This window comes from Megascapheus bottae, chromosome 1 (assembly GCF_031878675.1).
Source record: "Megascapheus bottae isolate mThoBot1 chromosome 1, mThoBot2.hap1, whole genome shotgun sequence".
Taxonomy (NCBI): domain Eukaryota; kingdom Metazoa; phylum Chordata; class Mammalia; order Rodentia; family Geomyidae; genus Megascapheus; species Megascapheus bottae.
Genome location: NC_143509.1, coordinates 100,161,366 through 100,180,394, shown reverse-complemented (window position 1 = coordinate 100,180,394; position 19,029 = coordinate 100,161,366). Strand labels below are relative to the sequence as shown.

Below are 19,029 nucleotides of genomic sequence, written 5' to 3'. Positions count from 1 at the left end.
AAAACTAAGAGGCAAAATTAGGGAGAGAGCAGTTGGGTTCATGGTGAATTCTTCCAACCCGCTTCAGACAGGTCGCTTGCTCTGCAGTCAGGAGCGATGCCCCTCTGGGCACACCCTGGCCCCTCTCCCCAGCTTCCTGGGAGGACAGCAAGTCGCTACCTCCAGAGATGAAGCCAGCTTCCTCCAGGCTGTCACCTCCTCTCTGCCTAGAGCTTCTAGAGAAGCAGTGATGCCAGCCTGCTTGCTTCTTCCCCTCCCAGAGGGTATGCAGGATTCACTCCACCAGACAAGGGCTCACCTTGTAATCCTAGCTACTCAGGAGGCTGACAGCTGAGGATCACAGTTTGAAGCCAGACAGGCAGGGAAGTTCATGAGAGTCCTAGCTCGAGTTTTCAGTCAAATGTCAGCCTTGAGTGAAAAGGTTAAAGGATAATGTTTAAGCTTTGAATTCAAGCCCAAATACTGGCACAATAAGAAAGAAAGAAGAGATAGGGGGAAAGAAGGAAGGAAGGAAAGAATGAAGGAAGGGAAGGAGAGAGGGAGAAAGGGAAGGAGGGAGGGAGAAAGAGAAGGAGGGGAGATAAAGGAAGAAAGAGAAAAGAAGAGAGAAAAGAAAAGGGAAAGAAGGAAGGAAGAATAAACTTGTAATCTGCCACATATTTGTATGGCAAACTCCACCGAGGTGATTCAAATACAAATGCATTCATTCACTCAACCAAGTTGCCCTGTGCTGGACGACACGAGTTCTTTCACTGAGTCTCTCTGACCCTCGGCAGGCCCTGCTGTGCTCTACAGCGCATTGCTCTTGGTCTGGGGCCAGTCCACACCACTGGCACATTTAGCGTCCGAAGCAGGGTGGGACGGGGTGGGGCAGGCTCAGAACTCACCTGGAATCCAGGAAGATGAGCTTCAGATCGAGGCTGGCCCTGAACATGAACATGTTGCTGTACAGCTTGATCTCAGTGATGGCACTGGGTGGCAGCGACTGGCCCACGGCCACCAGGCCCACGATCTGGTAGCAGGAGTCATACAAGGCCATGTCCAGCATGTACTGCCTGATCTTCAAGTAGCCGCTGCAGTGGATGACCTGGGAGGCAGAGGCAGGTCAGCCGGGCCCTGCACTCTCCTGGTCTCCTCCTGGTCTCCTCCTGGTCTCCTCCTGGTCTCCTCCCTGATCTCCTCCCTGAGTCTCCTCGGAGGTTCTCCCCGCGGTGCTGGGGTGCTGACTCCCCACCAGGTCTGATGGAGCCCCACAAATGCAACCCACTGCTCAGTAGAAATGAAGTTGTGTCCCTTCTTTTCACCCTGGAGCCAGTGGCTCACGCCTGTAACCCCGGCTGTTCAGGAGAACGAGATCTAAGGATCACCTTTCAAAGCCAACCCAGGCAGGAAAGTCTGTGATACTCTAAACCCCTGAGAAGCCGGCAGTAGAGCTGTGGCTCAAGTGGCAGAGTGCCATCTTTGAGTGAAAGAGCCAAGTGGGAGTACCCCAGCCTTGAGCTCAAGCCCCAGTAGCAGCACAAACAAGAAAACCTCGAGGGCGCGGGGCTGGGGGGAGAATGTTCAACAGTCCAGGGTCCATCTAACACTGTGCCAGGGCCCGGACTGTGGCTCCAGTGCCCCAGTAACACCTGCTCCAGGGAGCCTTAGGACTGGAAGGCTTCCATCACTGGGGCTCAGGGCATTCATCATCCTCGGCCAGTGGCAGGGGACAGCTGCACTCTAACTCTCCATTCTCTTTAAAAATGCTGCCTCTGCACGGATGGGGGAAGGCAGAGAGATCATATGCAGTCACTGAACTCCACATAGACCGGATAGAGAAATGGGGGAGCGGGATGGAGAGATGGGGAGATGGGTGGAGGGGTACCATCACCCGACACAGGGAACTGTGACCTCTTTACATAGTTACTCAACAATACAATGTTAAGAAGATTATTCCTCCAGGACTCCTGAGTACACCCAGTCCTTAGAGCTAGAGCAAACCACAGAACTCTTCTAACTGATTCTCTGGTTTCACTGGTAGAGAAACTGAGAAGCATACCAGTGATGTGGTATATTTTGCTTACGATCAAACAGATGGACAGTTTAAAGACATCGGAAACAAGTCAAGACGTAAAGGCTAAGTTTGGTGGCTCTCTATCTCATCCAAAGAATCTCAAAGCCTAGGACAAATAAGAATAGAAATATATACCACAAGGCCAGAAGCAGTGGCTCACACCTGTGACCCTAGCTACTTAGAGACAGAGATCAAGAGGATCGTTGTTCAAGGTTAACTCAGACCAAAAAAAAATTAGTGAGATCCCATCTCATCCAATAAAATCTGAGCATAGTGGTCTGCATTTATAATCTTAGTCATGTGAGAGACACCTATAGGATAGCACTCAAGGCCAGCCTAAAACTATGTGAGACCCTGGAATACACACATTATACATATGCATACACACGCGTCTGTGAATATGCATATATGCATGTATGTGTACATGTACATACTCATATGTGTGTATACATACATACATATATATATATATATATATATATATATATAGCAAAAATGTAGCCCAAGGCTCAAGTAGGAGAAAATCTGGCAGGTATCCAGGCCCTGAGTTGATGCATACAGTGAAGGAGGAAGAGGAGGAGAAGGAGGAGGAGGAAGAGCAAGAAGAAGTGGAGGCACTATTCAGTAAAATGCTTGTCTGGCAAGGCCCCTGTTTTGATCCCCAACACTGCAAAAAAATAAGAGTGAGGTAAAGAGCAGGGGGTAAAAGTGAGGTTGGGGTTGAAGTAAGGCAGCGGAGAAGAGGCTGAGGCAAAGGGGATCTGGACCTGGGCTGGGAGGGAGGAACATTCCAGAAAGAAGCCAAAGGCATACAGTGCCCCCTTTCACCCTTCTTCCTTCCTCCTTGTCACTGGACAAGTGGATGGACAAGACTCCATCAGTCTCTGCAATGAGTGACAGCGGTGGCTTCTCCACGGAGGCAGCATGGCCAGCGGGCCATGGCCGTGTCCTCTTCCTAGGTTCTAGAATTAATCAGAGCAAGAGGGCACGGCAGGCAGATGGGAAGGAGCTGGGCTGGGCTGAGCAGTCTGAGTTCCGCAGGGCCTGTCACCCTCTCCCCCCACCCCAGCTCCCTGCCTGGTAGAAAGGAGGCTGCTGACTCTGCAAAGGCCCAGATGACTGGTCCAATGCCCCAGACGACACTTTCCTGGGTACCCAGTATTATCGTGATGAGTACCTTCCTGAGTGCTGGGCTTAGTGGAACAACATCTCTGTTCAGTGATTGCTCACTGCAGCCCTGGGGTCCTGTCCTGGAATGTGTACTGGCAGTGAGCTCCAGGGACACAGCTCCCAGGGTCTGGAGTGACATGTCCTACGCCATGTCTGTCCTGGGGTGGACTCCAGCTAGCTGGACAGCACCAGCCTTCCACTCCCCACCACCACCAGCGCCCGCCCCTGCCCCGCACCTTGTATCCACTGCATGTCAAGCCCGCGTTTCTCTTCGCCAAGACGCACTTCATGCGAAGAAAGAAGGACCTCTCCAGTTCGTACTCTGAAAGCAGGCACAGGTTAGACCAGCAGCTGTCCCGCCTGCCTCCCCACCTTCCTCCTCAACACCACAGAGGGCTTCTCAGGGAAGGCCCAGCGGACACAGGCTCAGACCCAGAGAGCTCCCACCTGGGACCTGGGACGGGGAGCTGCCATGCCTGCCCTGTGGCCTCCAAAGGAAAATGGCAGTAGGCCCACGGCTGGAATCCAGAGAAGGTCGGCCTGAAGCCGGGCCCGGGTGGCTCATCCCTAGAATCCTAGCTACTCAGGAGGCTGAGATCTGAGGATCTGCCCACACCAGGCAGACACGAGACTCTCATCTCCAATTCACCACCAGAAACCCCACAAAAACAAACCCAGAGCAGAGCTATGGCTCAAATGGTAGAGTGCTAGCTTTGAGTAAAAAAGCTAAGGGAGAGCACTCAGTACAACAAAGAATGAAAGAAAGAGAGGGGGGAGAGGGGGGGACAGAGGGAGGGGGAGGGAGGGAAGGAAGGGAGGAGGAAAGAAAGAAAGGAGAAAGAAGAGAAGGGGAGGGGAGGGGAGGGGAAAGGAAGAGAAGGGGAGGAAGGTGGTAAAGCCATACTACCTGCCATACTTCCCCTCTGGAGGCCCCAGAGCCGCTCAGTATCAGGGCCACCTGAGCCAGAGCTGGGGCTGGGGCCCGAGCCACCAGGAAAGCCCAGAAGTATCTGACTCCCCCAGGGCAGCAGACACCCCTTAGCGCTTTCCCTGGCAGAAGCTGCCAGGAGCCTCCTGTAGCCTTGTCCCCAGCTTCCTCCCATCAAAGCCTTGGCTTCCATTTCCAGCCGTGGCCTCATGGCTTTGGCAGGGCCCTGTTTCCTTTCCTTCACAGCCTGCCCCCATCTCTGAGGTGCTGCCACAACTGAACGTGAGTCCTCGAAGGATAAATGCCTCTGCTTGAAGGGGCATCAGAACTCTGAGGGCCACACACTATGTAAGCAGTGCAGATAAATGAGAGCATCGCCAGGAATAGAAGCAAGCTGTCTCCGGCCCCTTTCCCTGCCCCACCTGCAGAGGCTGCCAGCTTTTACCCACAGTGCCTCCCGCACTGGGGAGCTCCAGGCATAAGGCTTCCTTTCAACATGGCTGCTTGCCTGAACCATGCAAGGAGCATGTGGAAGCTCAGGTCTCAAAGGCATCGCCTGGAGATTTTGAGGGAGAGCCTAGGTCTCACACATTTATCATTTAACGACGTTCATTTTAGACTCAGTCCATTATCTCTGTGAATGTGAAGTGAGAGAGGAAATAAAAGGCTTGCCAGTTCTGACCCTTCCCTTGGCTGGCACTGAAATGAGTCAGTGTGGGACCCCAGGGCTCTTAGATCTTGCCGCTTCTCCTGTTCTAGTGCTGTTTCTAAGGCTTGAACCCCATAGACACAGGGGGAGGAAAGCGCTCTTCCTCTCCCCCCCCACCTCTCTCTCTCTCTCTCTCTGGCCCTGAGATTCATCTGTGTTCATTTTGTGAACACGTTTGGAGACTACCATGTCCGAAAGGATAGGGCACCAGGGAGAAAAGCCATCCCCAAAGATGTAAGAAATCACAGCCCTGCCCACACATGGTCTCGGGAGCCAACCTGGCAGCCTCTCTCCTTGGAAAAGAGCAGACTCACTATTATCTCTGGAGTAGGACTCAGGGGACACAAGGCTGCTTCCTCAAAGGGTCTGACGAGCGAGCACGTTCTGCAGCCTTAGGACGACCTTCTCAGGAGAGAGGCATCCTATTTGCATCTCGAGGTTTCCTCATTTGCATCTTGTCTCACTGGTAACTTTGGCCAAGTTGGGTTCCATAGCCCAAGGCACACAGGAGAGCCATTAGTGGGTGTGCCTGCCTGGTGGCTCTGAGGCTGCGGGAGAGAGTTGAAAGGGCAGGGCCGCTGGAGTAAGTGGAGAAACTCCCTATCACTCATGGAGATTGTAATTCAAGGATTCCTTTGAACTGATTTATGTCATGGCATAAGACCTAGATCGTGCTGGACACAGGTGGCTCACGCCTGTAATTCCTGGGGACTCAAGAGGCCATGAGACTCCAATTAACCACAAAAGGCAAGAAGTGTTCAAGAATAGAGCACTGGCCTTAAGCAAAAAACAAACTCAGAGATAGTGCCAGGCCCTGAGTTCAAGCCCCAACACACGCACACGCACGCACATTTTATAAATGCATAAAATAAAATATGAAAGAGTATAAAAAGAATCAATGGAAAATAGTTGCCAATAGATTTGAATGCATCATGAAATGCGACAAAATGTGTTGCATTGTTATTGCATTAAATAGCACACATCAGAGGCAGGGATAACTCTCAACATTTTGAAGTGGACAGCACAAAGTGTAAATATCTGTAACAACAATAATGTCATAAAACAGTGAAATCTGCGATGTCTGTCATGAGCGAAGCCACAGGACCCAGCGATCCTAGCACGGCTGACAGTCTACAGCCACCAGCACAGGAAAAGGCTAAATTTCATCCAGAGGAAACCTAGGTAAGGAGTGAAGGGACTTAGGAAGAAAGGAAGGGAAAAGGAGAAGGAAAGAAGGAAGAAAGAGAGGGTGGAGGGAGGACTCAGATTCCACGTGGTGGGTGCTGCCCATTTGCTCGGGTCGTTGCGGAGCCATGGGCAGGCCGGGGCCCTGCTGTGGGTCTGGGGCCTGGGAAGTACCTGGGAGCAGGTGATGGTGGAGCGGAGGGTGGGCGGTGAGGACGGCCGTCATCTCGTCGTGGTCCGAAGGGTGGATGTACTCGTAGATGCTATTGCCCGTGAGCTCCACCTGCCGAGGGAGGGGAGGGCCCGAGAGTCACCATCCGTCCAGGATGGCACAGGGAGGGGCCACACCACCCTGGGAACACACCTTTGCCACACATATTCCTGGTCACCACAGCACTCTGAACCACAGACACCACCAGACGCTCAGCACTGAGACGGTCGTTGGCAGAGAAGGGGCCAAGGGTGGGCTCTGGAGATGGAGTCCCACCTGGGGTCTGGACTGTGTCCTTCAGATAGAAGACAGCTTCAAAGAGACTCAAAGCAGGGCACGGGTGCCCCACACCTGCAATCCTAGCTACCTGGGAGGCTGAGAGCTGAGGATCGAGATTTGAAAGGTAAGCAAGTCCTTGGGATGCTTATCTCTAAATGACCAGTGAAAAGTCAGAAGGGGGCTGTTGGTCAAGTGGCAGAGCACCGGCCTTGAAGGGGAAAAAAAAGCTAAGGGATAGCACGTGGGTCCTGAGTTCAAGCCCAAGTCCTAGTGTACATGGGGGGGGGAGAGAGACAGAGGGGGGGGGACAGATCTGTGCCTGGCCTGTCCATTACCTCCCCTCCCTGCCTTCTGTGTGAGGGCACTGCCCCTGTGGGATGGGCTGCCATGGCACGACCACTGCCTCTTGGAAGAAGCCGTGCCAATCAGAGGAGGAGCTCCTGGCCTCTCTGGATGAGGACGTGCACTGTGACAACGGTCCTCTCTTTGTCAGCTCCCGAGCAGGGCTTCTCTTGTCATGTCAGAAGGGGTCCCCTGGCCTTCCCGTGCTTGCATGTCCACCACTAGTGGAGCGCAGAATGGAGTGCTGGAAGCCAGTAAGGGAGTGGGCTTGTTCCTCCCTTTTGCCCTCCCTCCTTCTTTCCTCCCTCCTCTCTTTCCTTCCTTCATTCTTTCCTTCCTTCCTCTCTTCATTCCTTTCTCTATCTTTCCCTTTTATCCCTTCTTTCCATTCTCCTCCTCCCTTCTCCTCCTCTTCTCTTCTTTTTCCCTTCCTCCTCTTCTTCTTTCTCTTCCTCCTCCTTTTCTACTTTCTCTCCCTCGTTTCAATGGTTTTTTTTTTTTTTTTTTTTTTGCCAGTCCTGGGCTTGAGCTCAGGGCCTGAGCACGGTCCTTGGACTTTCTCAAGGCTAGAGCTCTACCACTTGAGCCTCAGCACCACTTCCAGCTTTTTTCTATGTATGTGGTACCGAGGAATCGAACCCGGGTCTTCATGCATGCTAGGCAAGCACTTTAACCACTAGGCCAAACTCCCGGCCCTCAATGGTTTGTTTTAAAAATGAAAAAAGAAAAGAAAAGAAACATTTCCTCTTGGTCTATCGTTCCTCCCTTGCCCATGTTTTAGGAGAAGAAAATCTTGCTTGGCCTGAAATCCTGTTCCAGGAGAAGCGCATACGACTCGACGTTACACAGAACCTCAGGGGCTCACAGAGAAAGTCTCATCTCTGCCAATTAGAAATGGGCTTCACATTTTAATCTGATGTCTTTGTAGGCCAGAGGATGAGGAAAGCAGGGACAAGAGGATGAAAGGCTTGATTTCCTGAGCTCTGCTTTCTTTCTGAACAGTCAGGCAACCATGGCTGTGTAGGAAACCTACCAGCAGGTAACAGGAACGTTTGCACAGAACCAACTTCAGAAGGATAAAACAGTGCTCACCTTAACTCAAAATTACGCTTGACAGCAGATTTCCTGTATTTACATACTTCTTTGTGCTTTTGAATGACGGGAAAAATACGACTACTGGGCCAACTAGAAAAACACACACACATGTTTGTGTGCGTGCATGCGTGCGTGCGTGCTTGCGTGTGCGTGCATGTATGGCTGCTGCTATGAAACTCCCTATGTCTCAGATATCAGCCTTATTAAAACAAAACTTCAATGTGCTATTTAGCATTTGTAAAACTGTGCTAATGATAAAATGAATGAGGTTTCTACTAAGAGCTTTTTTATGTTATACTGAATAGCTTTCCTTCTGCCCAAAGAGCTGTATTTCATAACTACAGAAAGGCAGTCCCTGGGCCCCACTGCTCAGAGCCTCTAACTCTGTTGAGCTGGGGGGAGGGAGAGGAGTGTTGGTGAGTGTGGCAAATTAAGCATTTTGGAATAGGATGGTTTGGGTTTCAGGGTTCAAGTTATGTCAACAAACATAATATGCCCTAAAATGTCTTCCTTTCGCTGGATTTCCAAAATGCAAGGGAAATAACACCACTGCTATTTTTATTGCTGTGTTTCTGGCATCGATCTCAAAGATTATGTTTACCTTTATGTGTCTCATAAACAGCTATTTTATACATCTCTGTATAGTCTTTAGAAATGTATATTAATGTCGGGTACCGGTGGCTCACGCCTACAATCCTAGCTGATCATGAAGCTGAGATCTGAGGATCATGGTTCAAAGCCAGCCCAGGCAGGAAAAGTCCACCAGACTCTTATCTCCAAGTGATCAGACAGAACCAAGGTCCCAAGTTCAAGTCCAAGTACTAGCACACATAGAGAAAAGGAAGAAAGGGAGGTGGGAGGGAGGAGGAAGGGGTGTGTGTGTGTGTGTGTGTGTGTGTGTGTTGGAGCTTGAACTCAGGAGCTGGACATTGTCCCTGAGCTATTTTGCTCAAGGTTAGCGTTCTTGAGCCACAGCTTCCTGTGCTTTTTCGTGGTTAATTGTAGCTAAAAGTCTCCTGGACTTTCCTACCTGGGCTGGCTATAAATTTTGATCCCCAGAACTCAGCTTCCTGAGTGGCTAGGATTACGGATTTGAGCCACCGACCCCTGGCTTCTACAAGACTCCTAGATCCAATGAGCCACTAGAAAGCCAGAGTGGAGGTACGACTCCAGGGAAGACTGCAGCTTCGAGCGAAAAAGCTAAAGGACAGGGTCCAGGCCTTGAGTTTTAAACTTTGGTAATGGCACACTGGTGCACACGCATGCACACACACACACACACACACACACACACACACACACGCAGAACAAAATAAACTCCACACCTGAGAAGTAGTGCAGATTTCTTATTCCAATACTCCCCCCCCACACACACACAAAAAAAAAGTTAGGCAGGAGGTTTTCTGTGGGGAAGGGCTTGTAATGCACACAAGATTATTTTACATCCTCAAAGAGATCATTCAGAGAGCTACTGAGAGGGTTTGGGACAGCGGAATAACACGGAACAATTCCCCTTGCTGGTGAATTTCTGCTCCCTGTGACTTGGAGCTGAACTTGACTGAACAGGAACCTGAAGCCCTGCTTCACGGGATCACATGACTGAGATCAAGCAGAAATTCTTAGAGCCTAGAGAAGCGTTGCATAAAATACGAGCTATTCTTAAAATCCTCTTTACCCTTTCAAACCTATTCACAAGGTGACTCTACATACTGTATACATCCTATCTTCTTTATTTATTATTTTCAGGCACAGTTTTATTAACACTCTTTTTTCTCCTTTCAGGGGTTAAAAAAAAAAAAAACAACTTTATACAAGGCTTCGCCACTTTGATCTCCTCTGGTGATTTTGTTTAAAAATAAATGAAGTCTATTTTTTAAAGTTTTTCATATTTGATGTATTTGGTCTAAATGTTTGCTGGTTCTAAAACGAATCTGAAAGGTACAAAACATTCTTTAAAAAGAACAGTTGGGTATCTGGCATCCAATTCGATACTTTATTTTACAATTTAAGTTGAGGAGACAAGAAAAATACACATGGTGATTCTGTCTAGATTGGCTTCTGCGGCTTAATCTTGAACAGGAGGCAATGGCAGCGGACAGCCAGTTGCCGCTTATTTGAACAGTTCACCCCCCGCCAGACACTGCATTTCAGCCTTTCAGGATTCCTACAATGCCCCATGGAAGAATCCAGAAGAAATCTGCTACTCTGTGCAATCCATTTGACTTTATTTTTAAATGGACACTTCTTTTGGGAATGCAGAGACAAACACAAAATAATACAATCTGCAGAATTTTCTGGAAAATGGCAGTGCATGGCTCCTGCTGGTGAGACCAAGTTTAATTTCTGTGTGTAATCGAAAGGAAACATGATCTTTACTTGCCAGACTGCCTCGCTTTCCTTCTGGGGAGCTAATGAGAAGCAGGAGAGAGAGCTGTCACCTCACCAATAGGGTTTTGGCTTAGTTACTATGCTCAGATTCAGTCCCCTCTGTGGCCCACATAAGCAGAGAGAAATGCAGAGACGTGAGGTGGAAAATCAGCCACCTGGGTGAGTGGAGCTCAGAACTGCACGGGACAGGCCGTCCTCAGGTGTTCTGCCTGCTGGGTGGCTCCCGAGCGTGTAGAAAACATAAAATAGTTTCTCTGATCTGTTCCTCATGAAGATCATGAAAAGAGGGCACTGCAGAAATTAGTTTATTATTTAAATTAGGGCTCCAGGATATCAACTATTGGCCGTGTCAGACCATGATAACTGTGTAACAGATCTTTTCTGTTTGACTGCCAGAGATCTAAAGTTAACATTCAGTAACAGTGACTCTGTCTTAAAAGATTTTTGACTAGTCATCCCGAAAAACAAGTGAAATGTTGGGGACATTTTTGTAAATTAAATTTTAAGGAGAAAACAATCTTTTGCATGCCGGTGGTTTATGCCTCTGTAATCCTAACTACTCGAGAGGCTGATATCTAGAGGATCAAGGTTCAAAGCAATTTGAGGTGTCCTGAGTTCAAACTCTAGGACTATCAGGAGTAAATAATTCTGTCAAAGTCATTTTTTTTTTTTTGCCAGTCCTGGGTTTGAGCTCAGGGCCTGAGCACTGTCCTTGGACTTTCTCAAGGCTAGAGCTCTACCACTTGAGCCTCAGCACCACTTCCGGCTTTTTTCTATGTATGTGGCACTGAGGAATCGAACCCGGGTCTTCATGCATGCTAGGCAAGCACTTTAACCACTAGGCCAAACTCCCAGCCCTGTCAAAGTCATTTTATCAGATGTAATCAGAAGAAACCAGTCTGGGAAAAACAAAAGGGTTTTGATTATAAATTGGAAAGGTAGAACATCAAGGTACCATAGCCACAGGAAATATAGAAAGAGTAAGTATCACTCTTATCTTTGCTGCCAGGGATTGAACTCTGGGCCTTATGCTCCATCACTAAGTTATAACCTATAACCCTACAGGCAGTACACTTCACATCTCCATGTTAGCTCCTATTCTACAAGTATATTCATGCCACGAGTCATGTGGGCACAAGAGTCAAGACTTAGCAAACTTTTATTTGAAAAGTAGATTGTAAAACAAGCAAAGAGGAAGAGAAAAGGAACTTTCAGATGCTTTAGGCGCCCCAGTCACTTGGTCCTGTGTGAGGAAACAGAAACGTCAAGGTTGGCTGGACACTGTGGTGTGGCAGTCTTGATTCTGTTTGTTGTTTTGTTTTAACACACGGGCACACGTCTGAAAGGAGTATATCTTACGTGGCTTCTAAATTTGGCAGCTTTGCTTTTCAAGGCGAAAACTGGAGCCCCATTGGTCACCATGTCGTACTCTGGGGTGGCAAGGCAGGGTCACTCAGGGGCCTCTGCAGAACCCACTTTTTTGGTACTTGTCGTTATTTACAGTGGGTTCTCCCATCTCAGAAGTCAGCCTGAGAGTTCACAACATAAACATTCTGTCCCTTCATCTACTGTTTTAAAGCGACTTTTGGTCTTTTTTTTTTTTCAGGTAATTTTTTTAAAAATATTTAAAACCAAAGTGTGACTTTAAACAGCACCATCTCCACCAGTGAAACCAGACATGTAACAATCCAGCCTCTCACCTGAGACCACTAACAGCCTTCTAAGCCCTGGCAACAAACCCACCCCACCTCTTTCCTCTCAGGATGATGGATCTGCTTGGCTGGAAAATTTGGTAATACTGAGATGGTCAAAAGAAACCAGGACCTTGGGGGTACAAAACAGTAGTAAACTGAGTTTTATGAGTTTCTATCACAAGCTTATAAAATGCTTTATTTGAAACAACCACTGAGCTGGAAAAACTCAGAAAAAAATGACCCAAAATGCCATGTGAACACCCCCAAATCTACCCTTTCTTCTCATCTCCCAAACAGGCACTGTCTCACACCCCAGGTCTCCACACCTCAGGTCTCCCTCCCCTTTACGGCAATGCCTGACACCAGTGTGGGCGGAGGGCCCCTGTCCAACCCTGCTCTGGGCGTGCAAGATCACTACGCAAGCAGACAATCCAGCAGACCCCAGAGAGTTCTAGAACAAGCCTGATGATGGAAGTCTGATGACAACTCAGACACACTGGCCATTGGCCATGAAGGAGAAAGTAAGACATAAGACACCCTGCACCCCCACCCGCGTCGTGGACGTGTCCTGAGCAGAACACTCTGCAATAGTGCTGAATTGGACTCAGACACAAAATCAGAGGCCTCAAAAGATGGATGTTCGGGTTGGGCAAGGCTGTCCATGCACTAACACTCGATTGTGTATAAATGAGACAATACACCTACCTGGGACAGGCCTAGATGCACAGACGCCGTCTCGGATATGTACATGATTTTGCCATCAGACGCGACCACAAAGACGAATCCATCCAAAGTCTGTAAAAAAGAAACAAATATCAGGTGAGACAGAGTAGTTCTTCACCAGCATAAAGGACAGGCTGTGAGGCACCTCAGTGATGGACTGCCTGCTCAGCATGCATGAGGCCCTGGGGCCAATTCCTGGCTATCTGTGCGTAAATGCATATATAATTATTTACATATATTTATATATGTATATGTTTAGATGCACATAATTGTATGTATATACATGTTATATATACGCACAGATCTAGACACACATCCAGATATATAGCCACATGCACACTCACATGTGCATGTGCACACACACACACACACACACACACACACACACACACGTTACCATACAATAAAAAAGGAGCCCAGGGCCAGGAGAGCTGCAGGCAACCTTATACACTTGAGGTTCATTTCCCAAGCCAGGCTCTCAAATGCTTTTAAAGCACTTTAAAACACCGTCTCACATCCACCTCACAAAACCATGCCAAACACTGGAGAGTTCCTCTCACACTCACTATTGAGCGTAGGAGCTTTATAGTTTGGGCTTATTTGAGCACTTAGTACAAATCCGGAGTTCTATGGTTCTTAGGGGAACATCTGCCCCCACATAAACCATTTAACGTCGTAATTGGCAATGATTTGCACCAAGAGGACATCACTTTATGTGACACAATTTCCTAGTTACCCCAAGTGCCATTTGAATAATAAATTCCGACCACTCCCTAGAAAATAAGACAAAATAGCCAAAGATTTTTTTTTACCAGACTTACGTCTACAACATTAACCATTTAGATTTTGTATGAGGTCAAATAACTTTGGCTCAATTCAAGGAGAAAGAGTAGCAATTTCTGGAAAATTGAAAACTACTCCAATGAAATTCAGATTTTTTTTTTTGCCTCAAGCGGTGTAATACCCTAAAAAAAGAAAGTGGAAATTAAAGAGAGGGGATTCGGATAAACCAAAATGCGTCAAGGATAAAAACACTATTTCTTAAAAAGAAAAATAAACCGTGCATTTTATTTACTCATTCATATTTTAGATTCGATACCAAAGAAAAACAATTTTTTCAAAAAGCCCAGTACAAGCCACAGTACTGTACCTATAAAAATATTCCAAATTAATTTCTGGCCACAAATTCTATTTTTACAGCATGTAATCAAAACCAGATCCACCTTCCTGTTTCCTTAGCACCCCCTTTGAAAGGGCTTGGGGGGTTAAAGAATGCAGTAGATGTGAAACTTGAAGATATTCTTACATACTATATTCTTACATACAACTTGTTAATTTTTTTCTATGTATTTATTTATTTATAACCTTTGCTTTTGCAGAGGTTGAAAGCAACATTTTGGTTATAAGCCTTGCCTATGGGTTTCTGATTCATCTACAAAGTATTTTCCCAGCAAATATCAGAAATATAAACTATAAGGCAATTTTATTAAATATAAATGAAAAACTATATATACATCTCAGAAACATAAAGCAACTTTCAAAAGCCTACATCCGTTGATACATTTTGTGCCAAAATTCAAGAGATGCATGAGATGAAATTGATCTCTTGCAATATCCAGGAAAATGAGTGGAGAAACTGTCATAATTAAATCCTAAAAGCTCCTGGCAGTAGCTATAATAATAACAATCATAATAAAATTCTTAATGGAAAAAGTGGAGTACACCCTGGTAGCTTCAAATTACCTAATTCCCTTACATGTATAATAACTGCTAATATAGCCCTCTACGTGTAGCTCCGGAATTAATTAAATGTACAGTGGGGACATGGCGGGTGTGGGGGGGTTGACTTTACCCGCCAGATTTTCACTGAAGTTGCTGGCACTTTGTAGCCCCTGATATTAGTGTCATTTATAATCTGCAGGACTATGAAATACTCCAGAGCTGGGAGTAAGCACGGGCCAGTGCCAGCCAGCAGCACGAGGGGCTCGCAGCCCTGGTCACCTGGGCCCTGCCCCGGCACTTCCCAGTGCATGCATTTATAAAAACAAATCACTCAGGACCTTCGGTTTGGCCTAGTGGTAGAGTGCTTGCCTAGCATGCATGAAGACCCGGGTTCAATTCCTCGGTCCCACATACATAGAAAAAAAAGCCAGAAGTGGTGCTGAGGCTCAAGTGGTAGAGCTCTAGCCTTGAGAAAGTCCAAGGACAGGGCTCAGGCCCTGAGCTCAAGCCCAGGACTGGAAAAAAAAACAAAACAAAACCACATTTACACATTCAGGGCAAATGTGTTGGGGAAAAAAATATCTGTTTGGTTTCTTTTTACCCAAAATGTACAAGCTTGGGGTTGGCACACAGAGGGCCATCACAAAGTCCACAGCCAACTTATTTTTTTTTTTACTCACTTTATTTAAGAAAGCATAAAATAGAGGGAGGAAATGCAAAATCTGCTCTCTCTAGGTAGGCGTTGGTTGCTGGCAGAGACACAAGGAAGGGGGGAAATGAATCGGGTCTTTGATGAACCATCGTTGCCAGCCACTGATCTGGAGGTGGCCAATGCTGCCCAGTCGGTTAGCCCTTCCTAGATAATGGCCCAGGGTCAGGGACAGCACAGCCCGCATACCCGGCATACCCGAGCCTGGTGCCTGCAGGAGGCGTCAAGTGCTTCCACTCCAAACTGCCCAAAGGCTATCAGAGGCAGAGGGCCTGGGGGGGGCCCTGCTCAGAGCCCCACTTTGCTGTGTGCTTTTGAGCATGCCACTAAACCTCCCTGAGCCTCAACTTGCTGTCTTAGAATGAAACTGAGTTAAAAAATAAAATGTACTGCAGGGGAGTGAGGAAGTGAGGGGATGATGTTTTGAAAGGGATTTGGCCATGAGAAAACTGCAGTGTTGGGTGCTGGTGGCTCACACCTTAATTCTAGCTACTCAGGAGGCTGAGATCTGAGAATCTCAAAGCCAGTCGGGGCAAGGGGTGCCTGTGAGACGCTTATCTCCAATTAACTACCCAAAAAAGCTGGAAATGAAACTACCATTTGACAAGTGGTAGAGTGCCAGCCTTCAGTGACAAAGGGATAGTATCCAGGCCCTGAATTCTTGCCCTAGAGTTCTCCCTCTCAGTCTCTCTCTCCAAATACTGTTATTACTCTACAGTTGGTTCTCTCTCAGTCTCTCTCTCCAAATACTGTTACTCTACAGTTGGTTCTCTCCCTCCCCCTCCCCCTCCCCCTCTTCCCCCTCCCCCTCCCTCCCTCCCTCCCTCTCTCTCTCTCTCTCTCTCTCTCTCTCTCTCTCTCAGTGTAACTCTGCAAACACAATCGCCCAAGGCTGAGTATGCAGTTCATGCTTTTTGCATTCTGGAACAGCTAGAGGTAAGGTCTGAAAAGACTTGATCCCCACCAAGGGTGTCAGGGGCCCCAAGTTGGCTCTACCTGCAGCAAGTGAGAGCCCAGCTCCTTGGCCACGCTGTCCAGGGGCCCCGTTCGGCTGGGCTGTCCCCACGCATCTCCCAAACCTACACAAGGAAATAAAACACACAGTGAACAGCAGCACCCAGCCAGACGCCAAGGACCTAGGCACACCTCCACGCAAAACCTCCACACAGAGCGCCCCGCATCACGGGACGAGAGCCTCCCAGCTGCTTCCACCTGCAGATCTCCATCTGCACCCCTTCGGTGACTGGAGGAGAAATTTCCTCCAAGAACTCTGGCTGCCGCTCGGGCTCCTGCGGTGTCACCACGCGCTCCTGGCCCTGATTGTGCTACTGGATTGCAAATGTCACAAAGTAATCTAATTTGCTTTGAAATCGACCATCCTGGAAGCCAGTGGAAGGGATCGATTTGACCCCTAATCGCCCCACACCTTCTCTCCCTCCTCCCTTCCTGGGACAGGAGCTCAGACTCCCTTTCCCATCCCGAGCTCCTGCCTGGGTGGGGTGCCAGGGAAGGCTTCCTTCCGACGGGCAAACTCTAAACCCAGCAGCAATGGCAGGGAGGGAACGTGATCTGGGCCACACTCTGTGGCGGGCAGGGTGTCTGATCTCACACAATCGGGGTCCCTCACAGCCTCCTAATCCCCACCACCACTTTTCCAAAAGAGAACCCCAGTGTATTACCACAACCACCACCACCCCCAACCTGCGGCCTCAGGCCAGCAGCTGTGGCCCTGGAAACCGGGGCTTTCTGCTGCACACTGAGGAGGAAGTCAGGAAGCCTCTAGCAGAGGTAGGGGAGGCTATAGCTGCCTTACTAGTGCTCCAACCCCCCTCTCAGAGAACGCGCCCTCTCAGACCTGGCAGTCACTTAGCATCCGCCACCCCTGCTGTTTACCTGCAGGTGACACCTCATCCTCACCTGCCACCACTTCCTGTGTTTGAGGCTCCCGGGAACAGCAGTCCAAGCCCGGCTGCTGCCTGCCTGCCTGCGGGCTCCCGGTACAGGACCCCACTGCAGGCCTGCCACAGAGAATCTGGGGTTCACAAATCCCTCCAGGTCCGCAGCCTGGAATGGGCTCCTAGACCCTGCTCAGGCTCTCTGGTTGCCTCTAGACCACTGTGCGGAGCAAGGGGGCTTCCGGAAGCCTCTGCTCTGGGACACAGAAAAGCACTTCAAGGACCCGTTCTAGAAACTGCTGGAAAACTTAGCAAAACAAGAGCGACTTTTTGTGTCTGCTGCTGGATGTTGGGAACCTGGGACTTGCCCTGGTCTCCCCACAAAATGGCTAATGTCCGCACATCTGATCTCCCCCAAACTATGCAGCTGGAAATTCTTGTCCCCCCCCCAGACTTCTACCTGGTGACAGAGGGTGGGTCTTTAACCCCAGAAAATTGTTCTTGCTTCCCGTTCTGAACCCGGCAACTCGTGGAGCGCCCTCAGATTCAGTTCCAGCTAAGTGGCAGAGGCCGTGGGGAAAACGAAACGAGAACGAATTTATAAAGGAGTTGAGTGGGCAAAAGTGCCCACCTGGCTCTCCTGCCTCGGGGACCCGTGGAGGGGCACAGGTGGCGGCCGGGACACCCAGTGAGCTGGGGAAATTTTCACCTAGGAAATGATCTCCCCTCAAAAGAAAACCGCGTGGAAGGCTCTGGCTGTAGCTGCAACCCAAGAACTTTCCATCTCTTTCAGATACGCAGATGCTTCAAGAGACTTTGTTCCTTTAAGTGACTTCCCAGGGCTTCCATTTTTTTCAGGCCGGGATTTGGGGTGATGGCGGATTGGGGGGGCTGCCGAGCACGGGAGGCTCTCAGCCACCTCACCCGCGGCTCGCCAGGGAGCTGCCAACTCTTGCATTAGCAGCCGCTGCAGGCGAGGTCTTTGCACTCAGCCCATAAAAAAAAAAAAAAAATCTACTTTGGGCTGAACGCGGAGACAGAATAAAGAAAAGGCTGTAATGAAAATAATCGTCTTGATACTGCAAAGTGCTCTACACTCCCCAAAGCAAAAAGCGCCGGGCGCCCGGCCTGTGACCCCCAGCTGGGATCAACAAAGCCATTTGTTTAACCAAAAGTGGGAGCGGGAGAAAGCCTGGGCTAAGCTCCCCCGAGGTAGGAGGGGGGGACTTTGGAGCTGCAGGTATGATTGGGTTCCCAATCGTACCCGCCTAAGAGGACGAACCGGGGACCCTGGGCTTCTCAAAGCCAGGAAGAAAAAAATCAAAGGTTGCATTAAGCCGCAGAGAGAAACTGGGGGGTGAGAGAGGTGAGAGAACTGAAGCCATACACCTACTCTGTCACCAAGTACCTTCCTTTCTAGTGCCTCCCGGGCTTTGGGGTGCCAGCTGTTAGCACTACTCTTTGATTGCTTATGATTTAAAACCCTCGGATCTTCCCTCCACAAGGAGTTAAGTGGGACTCTTTCCCGGCCATTTAGCTAGTCAGTCAACACACAGCTCTGGAGCAGTGGGGAAAGGAGCGAGCTCTGTGGACACACCTCCAAATATGGGGCCCCCAGAAACAAGGGGGTCTTGGAGAAGGGAGATGGTTTTCAGTTGGAAGGAGGGGAGATTTAGGGCTCTTAGGCTGGGTCAGCAGAACCACTGTTTTCACGATGACCGTGGGTTCTGCTTCAGAGTTAGGGCCCCGATTTGGGTGAAAATGCCAGGATATACACATTTTCTCCCAGGTCCCAGAAGACTCCTCATGCCGTTTTATGAAAAATAAATGGCATCAACACGAGGGAAGGGCTATCCTTGCCTTCACCCCACCACAAAAAAACTTCAGGACCCCTCCTAACAGAAGGGGGTCTCACGCCTGCCT

General features: G+C 48.9%; 1 protein-coding gene across 1 annotated transcript in view; it reads right to left on the bottom strand.

Moving 5' to 3' along the window:
* The window catches only part of Sim2 (SIM bHLH transcription factor 2), a 35,956-nt gene that overhangs the window by 12,589 nt on the left and 4,338 nt on the right, over positions 1-19,029 (bottom strand). The window contains exons 2-6 of the mRNA XM_090333729.1: positions 16,208-16,290; positions 12,763-12,852; positions 6,223-6,331; positions 3,463-3,548; positions 888-1,087 (exon numbers count right to left, since the gene is read on the bottom strand). Of these exons, the coding sequence (XP_090189855.1) occupies positions 888-1,087; positions 3,463-3,548; positions 6,223-6,331; positions 12,763-12,852; positions 16,208-16,290 (568 nt within the window). The remainder of the gene's footprint in view (positions 1-887; positions 1,088-3,462; positions 3,549-6,222; positions 6,332-12,762; positions 12,853-16,207; positions 16,291-19,029) is intronic.